The 17,167-nt window shown below is 59.6% G+C and overlaps 1 protein-coding gene across 3 annotated transcripts in view; it reads right to left on the bottom strand.

Annotated features, from left to right (window-relative positions):
• MEF2B (myocyte enhancer factor 2B) overlaps positions 1-17,167 on the bottom strand; it is a 38,190-nt gene that overhangs the window by 7,954 nt on the left and 13,069 nt on the right. For 2 of the 3 annotated variants that reach the window (XM_074977908.1, XM_074977910.1), the window contains exons 2-5: positions 4,153-4,219; positions 1,767-1,970; positions 1,196-1,324; positions 853-1,033 (exon numbers count right to left, since the gene is read on the bottom strand). In XM_074977908.1, the coding sequence (XP_074834009.1) occupies positions 853-1,033; positions 1,196-1,324; positions 1,767-1,970; positions 4,153-4,206 (568 nt within the window). In that variant the 5' untranslated portion in view covers positions 4,207-4,219. Of the gene's footprint in view, positions 1-852; positions 1,034-1,195; positions 1,325-1,766; positions 1,971-4,152; positions 4,220-14,934; positions 15,066-17,167 lie in introns of those variants that run through there. The other variant, XM_074977909.1, reaches the window with a different exon arrangement.

Genomic DNA, 17,167 nt, shown 5'->3' with positions numbered 1-17,167 from the left:
GCGCGGGATCAGGGCCAGCTGCGCTCCAGTGGAGACATGCTGGGCTCCTGCCAGCTCACCGGCCCGGGGCTTGGAAGTGATCCCGGCAGGCAGGCAGACAGGAGAGCCGACACTGGCAGGCCTGGAAGCCTGATTCTCATGCCCACAGCTCCCCAGCCGTCTGGCCTCCCAGGGTCAGAGACTCCCGAGCAGCCAGCCAAGGCTCCACGGCCATTCACAATGAGTTCCAAAATATTTGGCTTTAGCTCCAAAACAAGGAAACCAGATTCTCGAAGTATCAAGGAACCTTCCGCAGCCACCTCTCTGCAGGGTCCCAACCGGCCAAGACCAGGGCCGGGAAACCCTGATTTGCCCACAGTCACCAGTAGCAGAACCGGGACTAGAACACAAGGGTCCTGGCGACAGGGCACCTGGCTCCTCTAACCACTAGCCCACCATGCCTCAGGGTTTGACTAGCTACTCTCAGCAGGAGAGATCCAGGCCCTGGGTGCTCAGCCGGTCCCCGCAGCCATGGCAGAAAGGGCAGACTGGTAACGCTCCTTGGCCGTCGTGCCTTCGTCACCCTGAAGGGGGCGCTGTTGAACAAGTGCTGCCACTCCCAGGTCCATTGGTAACTCTCCCCCTGCTCCCCAACCCCTGGGTTCCATGGCTGAGCCCACCCTGGGTTCTGCGCCAAGTCCCCCCATTCCACAGCTGAGCCCCCACATACCCTGAGTTCCATGGCCGAGCCCCCATGTCAGTGTCTGTGGCTGAGCCCCCTGGCCCCCGGGCTTTGTGGCCGAGGCCCCCCCATGTCCCATGGCTGAGCCCCCTCCCCTCCCCTACCCATGCCTGGCCCCCAGGAGGACACACCTGGTGGCAGTGGCCCCGGGGAGCGCCCCGAAGGCTGGCTGTGCTTGGGGATGGCTGACTTGAAGGCGGGCGGGCGGCTGGGGTGCTGCGGGGACCCGTTGGCGCTGCTGAGCCCGCCGTCACTCCCGGAGGGCGGTGTGCCTGCGTAGGCTGTTTCATGGCTGGGCAGAGAGGCTGAGGACTGCAGAGGACAGCAGAGACATGGAGTCACCGTGGGGTTGGGGGGCCCCTGTGGGCAAGGCAGTGGGGGATTGTAGTCATGCCCAGGCCTCACTGTGGGCTTCACCCCTGTGTGGGGCGGGCCCCTAGCTGGGTGCGGGGGAACCTGCCTCCAGCTACTCACATAGAACCTGGGCCGTGCTACCGTCAGGTCCACCCCCTCGTTCAGCTTCCGGATCTTTTCCATGTGGTCTGGCCCCTCGTCCAGCTCCAACTCCTGGCTCTCCAGCCCCAGCCCCTTCCGCTTCAGCGTCTGGAGGGAAGCAATCCCGGGTGTGACTCCCAGGGCAGGCAGAGACGTGGGGGGGACCCACCATCTCCCCACCCACCCCACCCCTCCCCCTCCCCCTCCTGCCTCACTCCATTCACTGCTTCCTGCCCACCAGACCCTGGCCGAGAATCGGCCACCCTCTGCTCCCCCTGCTCTGTTCTCTGCACACTCAGGTTGTGCTTCAGAGCCAGAGGGGTATGTGCTGTGTGCTCCCCCCCGCCCGCTTCCAAGGAATTGGCTCCCCCACACCCTCTCACTCTCTGCCCAGCTGCCAACAAGGGGTGGGGCAGTTACTGCCCGTGGCCACCCACACTTGAGAATCCAGGCTGAGACCCCACAAAACTCATGTCCCACAGAGGTGGCTCAGTGACTGCCCACTGGGAAACGTGCACCAGCTCTGCTGGGCGGCCCCAGCCCGCGCTACCTCCAGGATGTCGGAGTTGGTGCGGCTCTCGTGCGGCTCGCTGTACTCCGTGTACTTGAGCAGCACCTTGTCCATGTCGGTGCTGGCGTACTGGAAGAGGCGGTTGGTGCTGTTGAAGATGATGAGGGCGATCTCACAGTCGCACAGCACACTCAGCTCGTAGGCCTTCTTCATCAGCCCGAACTTGCGCTTGGTGAAGGTCACCTGCAGGCGGGGGACACAGGCTCACAGTGAGCACAAGGCCTGCTGGGTTTGCCTCCAGATTTGCAGCAGCCTCCCACCTCTAACCCTAGCGGGGCTCGACCAACGCCGTGCTGCAGGGACACAGCAGCAGCACAGGGCGCTCAGGGCCAGATCTCCGGTGGTCAGCACCTGCAGCCCTGGCCAGCCCTTTCAGAGGTCTTGGCTGCCACATAGGCAGCCTGCAGTCTGGCTGCCAGCGGCCACCGACCGTTGACAAATGTGGAGAGTGCAGTGCGAAGCTGGCCCTGTGCGAGCCTGCCTGCGAACACGCCTCTCCATCAGCTGGGAGTATAATTAGCCCCAACCTCAGAGCACTGAGAACTAAATTGGGCGCTCGGTGCGTCGCCTGTGCCTCTCCGTGACTTGCACCACCCCTTGACCACACATGCGTCTGTATATGGCACCCTCGTGCGAGATGAAGGGTGTATTTTTACCACCTCTCAGCAATCCGGCGGTAAGAGCCCCGCGTGGCCGAGACCGGTCACATGTGCTAGCAGGCGGAGGGGAGCCCCAGGGGGAAGGATGGCTTTACCCCACGGTGCAGCCAGCACGGAACCTGCAGGCTGGGCCTCACTGGGGTCACCCGGGGCTTAGTGACCACGCGTCAGCTGTCACGAAGGCAGAACACACCCCTCCTCCTCGTGCAGCCACAGCCGCATGGCCCCTGCGTGACCCAGGCCTGGCTGCCCTGCGGCCCCCTGTGATGGCTGCTCCGAAACGGGCAGCTACTCCACAGCCTGTTTTAAAGAAGTGACACTCACTGTGCCCGGTGCAGCAGCCCCAGTGGACCAGAGTCCCAGGCTGCATGGATGTTTGGTGCCCAGCCCTGGCAGCCTGCCCCATCCACCTGGATCTGGACTGCTTGGTGCTCTCCCCAGCCTCCCCCCAGGATCCTGTAACCTCCTCCTGACCCCCGTCCTGCCTTCCTGTTCACTATTTAACGCCCCCTTCCCTGAGCCTTGGGCAAGGCAGTGTGGGCAGCCGGCTCCAGCAGCCTTCCTGCGAGTGGCTCTCCAGCACCCCAGTCCCCTGGCAGGGCTGCAGTGTCTGCACGGTGCAGGCGTCACTGTGCTGGAGATGCCGGGCGCAGGAAACCGGTCGCGCGGAGTCAGCATTTTCCCACAAAAACTCGTTTCACTGATCAGCTGGTCCCCTGTGAGTGGTGCTCCACCGCCCGAAGCCTTGCACAGCCCGTCACAGCAGCAACGTGAGGAGCCTGTCGCACCCGCCCGTGGGCTGAAGGACCCTGAGAAGTGGCCCACCAAGCCAGGCCCAGCCGCAGCTGAAGCTCTGGGTTCCTGTCTGCATTCGCCCTCCCGCTGCAGGAGAACACAGCTGGGCAGAAACCAGAGCAGCCCTGGCCCACGAAAGGGCCAAATCAGAGCCCTTCCTGCTAGGCAGCTGCTGGAGCTGGCTCCTCAGCACCATTATAATTATCACCTCCCACTAGGCACGCGACTGGGCTCTCAGCAGGCGGGCTCCAACCCGGCTCTGGAATAGCACCTGTGGCTCAGGGCCCCCTGCCTTGAACTGCCCAGCAAGCATCTGCTGCGCTACCTGCTGCTTTGATGGATGACAGGGCCTGTGAGCCAGGGTGACTCCTCCCAGTGTTCAAGGCTGTGCATCGCAGGAAGGGCCAAGACAATTTGGGTCACATCCTCCGCCAACCCCCCGTAACTGTCCACCACCTGGGCAGGAGAGCTGAGGGAGCTGCAGCCCTCTGGGAGGGAATTCCTGCTGCGAGGTCATGGCGGGCCCACAGTTGCACTGGCTGGCTCAGAGCACCGCTGGCAGCCTACACTGTGTAGACCATCTCCCCCTTCCCAGTTCCGGACTCCAACCCTGCTCCCTGCAGTGCGTGGACATGGCCCGGTCTGGTGCTGCTGGGTCTCGTTGCCAAATGACAGTGCAGAGTCCTGGCTAGTGCACTCCGGGTGCCAGGTTGCAGAGTGACAGACTGAGCCTTTCGTGGGCGGCTACTGGGAGAGACAGTACAAGCTCGCTCCATGCATGCTGCATGTCTGGGGCCAACCATTCTTCCCCGTTCCTTGTGCTGAATCTGATCCACTTTGCCAGGCCTTGATCCTGGCTCTCTGGTGTTTGCCCAGAGCAGCTTGCGGGGAGCTCCGGGGCTGGCGCTTACCTGCCGGTTGCGCTGGTCCAAAATTCGACTGATCTGTATTTTTTTCCGGCCCATTTTTCACCGAATGCTGCAATAGAGAAGAATGGCCAGTGAAGCATCTGCATTGCTAACAGCCCCTTGAGCTTTTGACAGCCTCTGCAAGCAGAGCTGAGGGCCGGAGGGTCCCAGGTTCTGAGCCAACCGTCACTGGGCTGGGAGGTGGGCCTTGGGTCTGACTCCAAACCTGGCCTGGGTGGGAGAGTGATTTGGGGCTAATGTGGCTCTCCCAGGGAGCCAGGTTCCAGGCTGAGATGATAAGTATCAGAGGGTAGTTGTGTTTGTCTGCAAAACCAGCGAGGAGTCCTGTAGCACCTTGCAGGCATCAAGTGGGACATTGCCACACACTGGCAATGTTCAACTTGCCGCGTCAATCCTTCTGCTCCACGGGGGAGTGTCTCTAAGGGGGTCCACTGAGTTCCATGTAATGCCTGTTGATAATCTTCAGAGGGGCCTGGGCACCTAAATCTCCTATGAGGCTGAAAATGCCTGACTAATAACCCAGAGTCCCCCAGAAAGACAGAAGAGGGAATCTGCACACTTCACAACTCCAGAAAAGCAGTGTGTTTCTCAAGAGCGGCAGATGTTTAGTACCAATTCCCAGATCTTGGTTATCCAGGAGCCCAGACCAGACTTGGGCAGGGCAGGGGGTTCTCCAGAGGATGAAGGGGATGTTTTTAGGCGGGGGGGCTTTACACTGTTTTAAGCAACTTTTTCACATTCAGACTAAATTTGACCTCAGATATGTCTGGGTCAGGAAGTGGCTGCCTGAGAAGTTGTAAAATGAAAACCACCCACTTCTTTCAGCGTGTGTTTCTGAGAGATGGGTGGGAGCAGGAGGGGCAAAAGAGAGAAAGACCCCAAATCTCCTTTCCTCCTTTCAGAGATTCCCATCCCCGGCCCAGGATATGACTAACTCCTGCAGGGCTCCCAGGCCCTGAACTCTTGTCAATTCCATGAAGTAGGTCCCTGCTCAGGACTCTGGCGTGAGCCAGTTGCAGCGACACTCTGGGCCCACGCTAAGAAATCAAACTGTTGCAGTGAGGAACCCCAGGAGGCTGTGCCAAAAGGAGCCGAAGTGCCACTGCACACAGGACCACACTGGTCTCAGCTCTGGCTCCACAGGCCACATGGCAGACGGCTTGTGCTGAGCTGGAAGAGGTGTTGCAAACACCCCCCGGCAACCGCATGCAGCAACTGGCTGGAGCGTTGGTGGTAGCAGCTGGTCATGACCCGGAGGGAAGGGTAATAGTGCAGGCCACGACACTCCCAGGAAAGGAGGCCCAGACCCACGGTCCCCAACCTCCCCAGACTCCCCCTTTCTCTCATGCCCCCCAAGGTACCCGGCATAAATCGGCTCGTTCCAAACAGAGAAGTGTTGCTGTGCGCTTGGGGACAAACAGCTGTCCCGGCCACAGGAAGAACTGGGGCAGGATCCCCAGGCCCTGCGCTTTTGGGGGCCCCACGGCAGCCAACCTAACTGTCCTGCGGATGGGAGGAACAGGGGGAGTTACCTGAGGCTGAGGGCCAGGTGTGGTGGAGGCAGCTGGGGTCACGTCCCCTCCCTGCATACACCACTGCCCTGCCCTGCTGTGCCATGGGCAGCGAGGCGCAGCGGGCTGGGAGGACAGCGTGGGGCAGCAGCGCAGCACATGTGTGTGTGGCGGGGAGGGGAGGTGAGCCTAGCTGCCTCCACCAGGCCCGGCCCTTGGCCCTGAGTAATCCTGGGCCCTGCTGGGAGAGGGGAGGTGCCTGCAGCATGAGTGGGGCTGCCTCAGGCCCCAGGCTAGGAGTACGGAGGGGGAGTTCCCCCAGGGCTCCACCGCTCGGGGGCCTGCTGCGACACGGCTGACACGTAATGAGAAAATAAACCCGAGAGACTAAATCTGGGAGGTCCATTTCGGGGTGTGGCACATGAGCCACATAACCGAGCCAGGGTCTGAGATTTGAGTGCATGCTGCCCTCTCTAGCACTTGTTACGCAGTTGTGAGGCCAGGCACATGTCTAGGAGAGCCGTTGCCCCCACTGGAAGGCCTCTGTGCCCCCCAGGGTACGTGTGCCCCTGGCTGAAGCCACCGGTTTAGAGGAGATCACTGAAGGTACGAGCAGAAGCGGATGAAGGACGTATTCCCAGGCTAGTTATCCACCGTTCACTGTCTAATAGGGAGGGTGTTGGGATGCTCAGGGGTCAGACCAGGCTCTGGTTCTGTTCAATACAGGTTGAAGCTCTCTAGTCTAGCAGCCTCACGACCTTACCGGTGCTGAACCAGAGAATTAGCTGAATCAAAGGAGGTCCAGATTGTTTTGCAGCATTACCAACACTCCACTGCTCGCTGGCCTCTTAGAAAGCAATTGGGGTGAATTTGAGCTAAATAACAGCGCAGAACACCGAGCGCCAGGCCTGGTGGCTGGAAACAAACATTATGGAACTTCAGGAAACTTCGCCCCACCCATGGTAAGTGGACACCCAGCAAACTAAAATCATGCTGGACCACAGATGTTGCTGGACCAGAGAGTGCCAGACTAGAGAGGTTCAACCTGGAATTGCATTAATGACTTGCATAACGAAGTGGGATTATGCTTACAAAATCTGCAGCTGGCACCACACAGAGGTGTGCAAGTGTCTGGAAGACCAGGATTCACACTGATCTTAACAAATGAGTGAGATGGCTGAAACCAGCCAGACGCAAGTCACTTTGCTTAGGAAGGGAAAAACCCAAACGCACAGCGACAGAATGGCTGGGCTGTCGTCCGTGTTCCCTAGAAGCTGAGCACTTGGGCGCCTGCCCAGGAGAGAGCCCAATGCTGCCCAGCTGATCAGCAGAGTGCCCACAGCTGGGTTTTGTTTCAATTGCAGTGCACATTTTTACAGGTCGCAGTGCACATGAACATTTATTCCACACATAGGTGGGAAAAGCCTGCACGTGGGTTGGAAAGCTGAGTGGGAACATTGGTTGTCATAGTGGTAGAAGGGAGCTGGGGGTTACAGCAAAACACAGACTGAACAGGAGTCAATAATGCAATGCAGCTATGAGAGTGGCTGATATGTGGGGGAGGGGTAGCAACAGGCGTGAGGACGTATCCCGCGGGTGGTCACTTTCCCGCTCAGCTCGGCTCAGCTCAGCACTGCTGGAGTCCTGCATCCAGTTCTGGGCACTGCGCTGTGGGAAAGATGGAGGCCAAGTGGAGGGAGACGAGAGGGGAGGGACAAGCCTTACAACTGGGTTAGAAACCTGCCTGCTAGGAGAGCAAATATTCCCAGGGATTTTAGTCTCAAGAAAAGGGGACCAGTCGTCATATCTGTCAAGGGCTGAAATAGAGAGGAGAGGGATCAGCTCTTCTCCACATCCAATGGGCTAATCTGCAGCAGGGGAGACCTAGGGACACGTTCTGAGGCTCCCAAGCAAAGCCATCCCATGTGCAGGATGAGGGGGGATGGGCACACCCCACCCTGCACTTCTGGGGCCCTTCAGAGGCCACCATGACTGTCCTAGGGCCGGGGGATGGGGGTGGTGGAATCCCTGTCACTGGAGGGTTTTCGGAACAGGCAGAACAGCGGCTGTCAGGGATGCCCTGGGGCTCCTGGCCCTGTCGCAGTTGACTTCCAAGGGTCCCTCCAGCCTGATGTTTCTCTGAATCCCAGTGCAGTTGAATTAGTGCCAATGTGGGTGGGGGGGTTCAGCACGGCCACGGAGTCACAAGCTTTTCTGCTGCCCCAGGTCAGCCTTTGCTTCCTTCACTCAGTATCGGACCTCCCATCAGGCCATGACCCCGAGCCCCGGGCACGAGGGGAGAGAAGTTGCAGGAGTCGCGGGATATTATACAATGGTCCAGGGAACAAACCCAGCCACTCCCCCAGAGCTGGGACCTGCTATGGCACCAAGGGGAAGCCAACCAGGAGCAGGCAGGCTCTGCTGGGGATGGAGGAGGAGCTGTGTGTGTGGACCTGCTGCTAAGCTGGTGGGGTGGAGCGGGGGGATGCGAGGAAAGGGAAAGGGCAAAGGCACAGCTGGCGGGAAGGTACCTGGAGGCAGTGATTCTTGTCTCCAGTTTTCCAGGTATCTCCAAACCTTCCTTCCTATTTTGGATTCTGACTTGGTCCATCTGGGCTTGAGGGCCGTGCACAGAAACTTGCCGAACCAATTCCGTCTGTCAGCCTGGAGAGCTCCGCAGGTTGGGAATCTCTCATGTTCCTCTTGGGCCAGAAATCCCAGGAGAAAGGCCCCAGCTCTGCTCCCAGCCCCCCAGCACTCTGCCAAAACTCCAGCCATGCCCCACTCCCTGAATGCCTTTTCCCAGCGCTCTGAAGGGGGTTCAGACACTGGGGCTGGCTCAGCCCTGCCTGCATTCAAATGCCATTTCTCAGCCTGCTTCCTTCTCATGAGCCCCGGCCATTCACCAGCTTGCTTGGCTGCTATATTTAGCTGATCAAACCTAATTTTAATTTATGGAAGGAAATGATGCCGGAGTTCCCACGACCCTGCTGCCCCTCTCCGTCCGCAGCCCACGCATGACACGAAGGTATGCCCAGGGTGATGAGACTCCCCCAGCGCCAGGGCCTCCAGCTCCGGTGGGAAGGGACGTACCGGAAAGAGACAGATATTCCCTGGGGAAAACATCAGGAGGTTTTCCCAATGTCCTCCTCCTGCTTGCCAAGGGCCAAAGGGCCTGACTCTCAGTCACCCGGCCTGGGTGCAGTGGCTCGCCCTGCTGCAGAGCACCGGTGGAAGGTCAGGAACGGTGACGTTTTACACTCAGGCTGCAAGGCAGGGCAGAGTCAGGCCTGGGCTGGGCTAGGGACATTTGCAGTTGCTGTACACAAGCTCACTGGAGATGTGGCTCATGCCAATGCTACATGTCTCTTCCGAGCCACATCACTGAGGGGCAAGTCTCTCCCAGCCTCCCATGGCTAAGCTTCCCCAACCCCACCGTCGAGCTTTGGAGGTCACCGGTTCAATCCCTGGCACAGGCCAAACCTCAGGTCATTACCCACATGTGTTATACTTGTTTAGAGGGGCTTGCACCAGCATGACTCCCAGAGCCCTCGCTTACACAATGACCGCAGCGCGCTTGCAGTAGGATTACGGCAGTGGTGCAGCTATACCAGCGCAATCAATCCTGCAATAGATAAGGGACTCGTGTCCTTCCTGAACCGGCAGGTTTGTGCATATTTGTTCTCATGCTGGGGGAGTGCAGGGGTCACCTACAGAGTTATAGACTCCCCAGGAGAAAGCACTGGGGCCCAAGATCCTGCAGGACAAGGACACGAGAGGAGGCAAAGCCTCTAGGCTGTAAGCTTTGCAATAAAGGGCCTGGACAGAGGTCTCCTATTGCTTTCCAATCACCCAGATATTGCCTGGCTCACCAGGGCTTTAGGAAGGCCCAACCCCCCCCCATCATGAAGGCAAGTGGAGCTGGGTACAAGGTCACGAAGGCTGGGAAATCCCAGAGGTTTTCCTGTGCCCACTCAGGGCTCAACACTCTGCCCCCGAGCAGCAGAACCCCAATGCAGGGAGGGAGGCAAACTACTCCGAGTGACAGGTCACATCCCCAGGTCCCCCCCGCCAGAAGCAACCATAGAGCCGGCTGGCGACACCAGAGAGCTGTGGTCACTAGTTCAAGGCTGAGAATGGAAGGGAGGGGGAGGAGATGCAGAGTCTAAAGTGAGGGAAGGGGAAGTTGCAGCAGCCACCATACTGGGCTGGGATGTGGTGGGAGAGCAGGAGCGGTGCAGCCCTGGAGCCACACCAAGCACCCCAGGATCTCGGGCACAGCAGGCCCTGCTGAGCCGTGCTGGGTTCGGTCCTGGGGATTGGCAACAGGCAATGTGCAGCAGAGCTCCAGGCCAGGGCAGCGAAAGGACCACATGGAGGAAGAGCAGAGGGGTGGATCCAAATCCCAGTCCTGCCACTCAACCTTAGCCACTGCATCCTCCGCCCCTCCCCAGCTCCCCTCACCTACTGGGTATTGGCTGCATAACGCAGATGTAGAGGGCTCATGCAACAAGCAGGCTGGTTTCATCAGCCGCCTCCCTGAGCAGCTCATTACAGGGCAGAGGGAACCGCTCGGCTGCACCTTGGCTGGTGCTAGGGCAGCGAGGGGCAGTGTGGGTGGGGCCGAGGGGCGTCTCTGACCCACACCGAGAGGCCAGATGGGGCCGAGGTTTGTGAGATCAGCCATGTCCTGCGGGTGAACCAGCAGAATGCATGGCAGCCTGGGAAAAGCGCCATTTCCCGCCAGAAGCAAAGTCACCCCAACTCCCAGAGGGGAGGGGTGCAGCAGGGGGGGTCGCTCCAGAGGCCGGGGAGTGGGGACCTGACGGGGAGAGCACTGGATGGGAGTCCAGAGAGCGAGTTCCAGTTCCTGCCTCGCACAGAAATGTGATGTGTGACCTTGAGCTCCCTGGTCTCCAAACTTGTGCTCCAGGGTTTGCCCACAGGGCACGTGGGCAAGCAGGGCACACGCTAGCGCTCTGAAAATAGCAGCGGAGATGGAGCACGGAAGGGGCTGGGCTTCCCAGACCAAAGGCTGGCACTGGATGCAACAGCCAGGAGCTGTCTCCATGGCTATTTTCAGAGCTCTCACGCATCTATCAGCCAGTCAGGGCACCTCCCAGTCCCCCTGCCAGGCCTGCTCTGATCCCCATCCCACAGGGCTGAAAGCTTGGGCGGCTGCCAGGACAGATTCAGGGGCTGCCCAGCTGATTAGCACAGCGCCCACTCCGGCAGCCTGTGTTTCTCCTGGTGACGCACATCCGCACAGGCCTCGGCTCGGACACTGCAGGGACGTTTCTGGGTCACTTTCCCAATGGGCCTCCATCGCTGTCTCTCTGTCAGGTACTAAGGAGGGAGATGTTTTGACTCCAGATTTTAACTGCTGATAGGCAGATAAGCAGCACTAAGGCTGCAGGCAATTATCCCAGCCTGCGCCCCAAGGGGCAGAGGCACAGGCTGCCGGTCCCCGCTCCGGCAGCTGGGCGTGGGGGATGAGCGGGAGCAGCTGCGCCCCAGCTCAGTCCATCTCCCCTCGTAGCCCTGCGGCTGTCAGGCTGCCGCATCCACCATGTGACACAGAGCTGTAGACATGCCCAGGACTCCAGTCTCGCTCCTTCTGGGCGTCCCGTGGCTCAGAGCACCAGCAGGTGTGTTCAGCCCAGTGTTCCCACCTCCAATGCCAGCTCCAGCCCAGCTCCTACTGAGGACCAACGGGCACTGGCTGGCTGTTGCTCTGAAGGCGGGTGGATCACTGGCCAGCTCCCACACGACAAGGGGTGAGCTCGGGAGCACCCTGTGACCTCAGAGCACCTGTATCCCCAAGGCTGCCCTTGGCACGAGCTGGGCGGGCTCAGCAGAGAGGCCAAGGATTGAATGGGCGCCGAGGGAATGCTCAGAACCTCCGCACTGCGTTCACACCAGCGCAATCAGGCGCCCTCCTGGCTCCAATGGCAGGGGGTCAAGTTCCCGGAGCATGAACCGCCGGGGAGCCGGGGTCAGAGAAGGGATGGGGTGGCTGGGATCGGGAGAGAGCAATATTCTGCCCTGGGCCCTGGTGGCTGCAGCAACTTCCCTGTGCAGCTGGAGAAGGAAGAGCAGGTGTGCCAGTAAAGTCCCCAGCTCCATAAAACCCCGCGGCAGCAACATGGCGAGAGGGGACGGGTGGGGGGCAGGCCCAGAGGGAAGGCGGCTGCTCCTATCTGCTCTCTGCTCCCCTGCTGCCGGGCAATCAGCTTCCTGATGTGGGTTTTGAGGGAGGGGGCTGCCTGGTGGCCTGTTCAAGAGTGGCTTGAGAAGCCCCCATGTGAGGGGGAACTGCCTGCTCTGAGGCATAGAAGTGGGTGCCCCAGTGCACCCTGGCAGCGGAGCTGCGACTCCTGAGCTGTGGCCTTTGGCACAGGCCCAGGGTGGGCAGTGGTGAGTCAGAGAGAGTGCGTGCAAGAGATGGGCTGCATTGGAATGAGGGCGGGGGTAGAGTCCCCAAGAAAATGCACCATAAGAAGCAGGGACGAAAGGTCACTGGTTCAGATCCAGCTGGCTCTGCAGAGTTAGGCCCAGCTGGCTAAAGGGGCGGAGATGCTGCACTGCCAGGCCTACGTGAAGGAGGCGGCTGACTCCCCCACAGTCAGAAGCCAGTTGGTCTCCCCATGCTGTGCCTGACGGGATCGTGGCGTTAGTCACCTGAGCGAGCAGGGCTAACGCCAGCTGTGAAGCCCCCAGAGCACAGGTGTGAGCAGGCTGGGGACGTGCCCTGTGCTTCTCCCTCCAGTGCATAGCTGTGCTCGCTAGCTTAAAGCTGGCCTGGCCTTACCTAGCTGAGCTGCCATCCCCACTCCTGCTGCAGTGCAGGCAGGTCCTAATCGCACAGACTTCCAACCATGTGCCTAGGCTCCTAAGTCACTTTTAACATCCATTGCACTCTGGGCCTTACGGAGCCAGCATCGTTCCCTGCTGCTGGGAGCAGGGTTCTCTGCTAGCTGAGCGCTGGGGCAGCCACCCTGGAAAGAGTCAGGTGCTGTCCAGCTGATTAGCAGAGCCCCCACAGCCGACAGTGTGTGTTTCTGCTGGTGGTGCACATCCACATATGCCCCAGTGCACAGAAGAAAATTTATTCTACACATGGATGGAGAAACATGACAGGGAATGCTGGCTGGGAGGGTCCTGCCAGGAACAAGCTAGGATGTCTCAGTCCCTCCCCATCACAGCAGCTGCACTCAGGGCTGGTCACAGCCTGGGCACAGGGAGCGGCTTTGCAGGCTGCACTGGGAGCAGGTGGCTCTGGCTTGGAGGTGCGTGGAGACGGGAAAGCCTGTATGGCTGCTCTGTGCTGTCACTCAGGTTCTGTGGCCAACAGCACTCCTGAGGCCTAATCCTGCTTCTCCCGTCTGGGACTCCCTGGAGTCTGATGGGGTTACACCAAGGCTGGCTTTGGCCCTCCTGCTAGCAGCACTTTGCAAAGGTCACCGAACCCATCCGGGGCCCCTGTGCACTAGGCAAATTCCCTCCCCCAGCTGCACTTGGGTTCACTGAGGCTCACAGAGGGGGAAGTGCCTTGCCCGAATGCACCGGGGGTGGGTGCTGGAGCTGGCATCAGAGCTACCAGAGCTCAGGGCAATCTTTCTTGAGCAGTGCCAGGAGGCACCATGCCCCGGAGCTCCAGGCCCAGTCCAGTGCAGCAGACGCAGGCCTGGCCTGGCCTGCCCTCAGGGGCAGCAGACACCAAGTGGCATACGCTGATTTACACTGACTGAAGAGCAGCTCTCGGGTCTTACGCCGCTGATACAAAACTCTAATGCAAACCCCTAATGCAGACACGAGTCCCACCAAAGCAGTGCCCCTTGCACTTGGGAAAATCGTGTCGACACTAGGGATTGCACAGGTGCAGCTACCTCCAGCCCCTGTGCCGGAGGAGACAAGCCTTTCCACGTCCCAGACAAACATCTGCAGGGTCTGCTGCTGGCTTGGTTTTGCCCAACTGTGGCTCTGGTCAAGCTCAGAGGCTGAGGATTCCTTCGTAGCTTTGGCCAAAAGGGAGCCCGGACGTGAGCTGAATCGCTTCTGAAACACACCAGAGCTTCTCCTTTTAGCTGCTCTATCCACTTCCCCCTTCCCTGTGCGGAGCCGGCCCCTGGGCTCTGGCCTGAGCGGCCTTCGAAAGCCCATTTCAAACGGCTGCGTCTGGGCTGTGCAGCTGCCCCTTTTCACGGCCGCACACAGTTCCCCAGGGCGCTGGCTGCAGGACTGCTGCTCCGACACACCAGGACCCGCCCCCATCAGGCCTGCGGTCCCGAACCAAGAATAACAGGCTGTGGGAACAGCAGCGCTCTGCCTCACACATGCCCGCTCCCCACAGCCTCCTCCCGCCCCTTGCGCCAGGCCCGGCCCAGGTGTGACAGTGACCTGGGAAGGTGCTGGGGGTAAAAATACCCCGAGTGGGCCGAGCTGGGCTGGGCGGATGACGCATGGCTCTGCTCGAGGTGCAGCAGAGCGCCGGGAGGCAGGCGTGTGGGTGGGGGCCCCCCAGTGGGCAGGGGGTTCTTGTGCCACCCTGGGGTGTCAGTGTCACTTTACCCCCAGGAGGACTCGTGCGCGCTGCGTTCGGAGGAGCAGGGAGTGTGAGCCCCTTGCGATGAGAAGCTGAGGGGACACAGGTCCCAGCAGCTCCACTCAAGCACAGCAATAAGCAGGTGCTTGCTCTGAGCTACAGCCCCTTTCCAGATTGGCTCCAGAGGGCCTCCTCCTGCCCAGCCCTCCCTGAATGACACCGCACACAGCCAACGGAACTGAAGAGAGAAGTATTACATCATGAGAACCCCCTCTGATTGGCTGAGCGGAACCCGGCGGCCCAACGCTGACTCGCCAAACTGCAAAGAGAGGGCTCCAGGGCCCATTCGCGCCACCCCACTGCCTCACAGCACGTGCTGCAAACCCCTGGGGTGCGACCAGCCCGGCCCACGGCTCCATCTCCAGCCCTCGGGCGAAGCAGGTCTTTGCCCACGAAGCTCGTGCTCCGGAGCACGTGTCCGTCTGTCGGGAGCCGCAGGACTGCGTGTCGTTTCGATAGCCACGGGTCACAGGGAGCCAGGCCGGAGCGTCACCCCGGCCCACCTGCCCCCACGTGCCGCTGGAGCCCATCTCTAACCTCCCGAGGACAGCCCTCGGTTCAAACCGCCTGCCCAGCGCAGAACAGACTCTGCTCTAGCTGCCCCCGGAGCTTCCTCCCAGCCTGGCAGGTCCGCAGCCCAGAGCTCACCGAATTGTTTTGACACCCCAACTGTGCTGCAGCTCTCAGGCCTTCCGCTGTTTGCGCCGCACTTTGCTCCACAGCCGTGCTCTGCAAGGGGTGTGCCGCAAAGCAGTGGTCCGGGTGCTTCAGAGTCACGCGCCAGGAGCACGGTCCACCGCTCTGTGCGCGTACCTCACGGCTTGCGGGGAGAAACGTGTGGCGGCAGCAGCGGTGCAGTCACCAGCATCAAGTTAGAGTGGGGAGCTGGGGGTGCCTTGCTGAGGGGGAGGGGTGGAGTGGGGAGCTGGGGGTGCCTGGTTCTGGGGGTGGGGGAGGGGACTGGGGAAGGGTGGAGAGCTCGGGGTGCCTGGCTCTGGGGGAGGGGGAGGGGATTGGATGTGCTGTGAAATTAGGAGTGCTGAAGCGCGCCACGAGGTGATAAATGTTGCTGAGCCCTGATCTATGGGGCAGGAGAAACATGTCGCAGGAGTTCCAAAACCCACAGCCTGTCACTCAGTGGCCTTGCAGCTGCCATGGGGATTCATATGAAGTCTAAAGACCTAGTGCACATTTCTGGGTCATTTGCATCACAGCAGAGCGTGTAAACTTCCTATCCCAAGGCCTAATTAGCGCTCTGAGATGCGCCTGACCCCCTAAGGAGAGCAATGTTTTTCCATGTGTCGCAGTGAAGTCCAGAGTAGGAAGGAGCAAGGCCGGGGGCTCTGTGGGTGTAAGCCCTGCTCACGTTTTGGGGACCAGACCAGGCAAAGTTCTGCAGGTTTGACCCACAGGCTTTGTGGGCACCATAGTGCCAGCTCTGGTCCCTGAGGCATTGCCACCCTCCAAGTGTTGAGCTTGAGCGAACCCAAGCTGCCAAGTTCAACAGCTTTCACTCAGATCCAGAGGTCTAATCCAATCTCAGCCTCCCCAGCCTAGAAAGGGTCCTGGGGAGAGTGGACCAAGGAGACCAGGGCCGGGCTACCTCCACACGCAGCTACAGAGTTTGGGCACAAAAACTGTGGCCAGATTATTTACAAATGATGTCAATTTTGGGGCATCCTGGTGGTTAGGAGCTCAAGCCACCTGAGTATTGAGGGGCAGCTGCTCAGCACTGAACACCTGGGTCACTTTAAATTGTCCATCTGGGATGTCCAAAACCAGAGGCAACTAAAATCCTGTCACCTTTAAAAATGCAAATCGGGGACTAGGTTTGAGGGCTTCCAATTCGTCCCTGATTGAACCACCAGACTGGGAGCACTTTGCACTGGTGCAGGGGTGAAAGTCACTTAAATGTCTTAGAGGTCCTGTCCTGTCCTGTCCTGTCGCAATCTGGGGTCCTGCCAGCTCTTGAAATAGCTCTTTGCTGGCTTTTGCACAGCTCTTGTGGGAGCTGGGCACCCCCTTCCTGCCACCTTGGCACTGGTGTGAATGATTGTGCAAGACGAAGGCCATGAGGAACTGGACTGTACATCCCCACAGGAGCTAGGGGCCCTGGCTGAGGAGGGTTTTATTCATCTTCAATCCCAAACCCTGGGTGGGTGGTTGCTGTCCACCTTCCCGAGTTTGGCAGACTCACCCAGGAAAAGCAGGATACTGCAACAAAAGCCACTTTGGCCATGAAAACAAACAAAACAACAAAGAAAACCAGCCGCCTGCTCCTCTGCAGGAAACCACCAGAGAAGAACTGAGCAAACCACAAGAATAGAAAGGAAGGGAGGCCCGTCTCTAGGAATGGAAGTGAGGCACCAAGTCCCTCTCCATCCCCTGCGGTAACCAACTAACGGCAGTGAAAATAGCCAGGAGGGTAATTCAAGGTCTGTGGAGTCCCGCAGCTCCTATGAAAATAACACAGCACCACGCTCGGCAGCAAACTCTCAGCTATCTGGTTTTCCATCGACGTGCTTCCCACCTGAGGAAGGGGCCAGGTCATGATGGACATGATTCCAGTGTTTATCCAACAGGGGCTTTATTTTTTGCACAAGTGTCACCTGGTGACCAACTGTCACAATCAGCAGTTCTGGCTTGCAAACCACTTGCCCAGCAGATACCCCACTGCACCTGCATTTCTCCAGCAAAGCCAGGGAGAACACCCAGTGGGATTCAACTGGGGAGTTCTCTCTCCTCCCCACGACTCTCTCCTGTGTGGCCACCCAAGTGACGCTCAGCTTACAGGGAACAGTGGCTGTAGAAGTGTTAGTCTTAAAGACTAACAGAGGGCAACAAAAATGATGAGGGGTTGGGCCAGCTGCCTTATAGGGAG

Source organism: Carettochelys insculpta, chromosome 27 (assembly GCF_033958435.1).
Source record: "Carettochelys insculpta isolate YL-2023 chromosome 27, ASM3395843v1, whole genome shotgun sequence".
In the NCBI taxonomy this organism is placed as follows: Eukaryota; Metazoa; Chordata; order Testudines; family Carettochelyidae; genus Carettochelys; species Carettochelys insculpta.
This window is presented reverse-complemented; position numbering and strand designations above follow the sequence as displayed.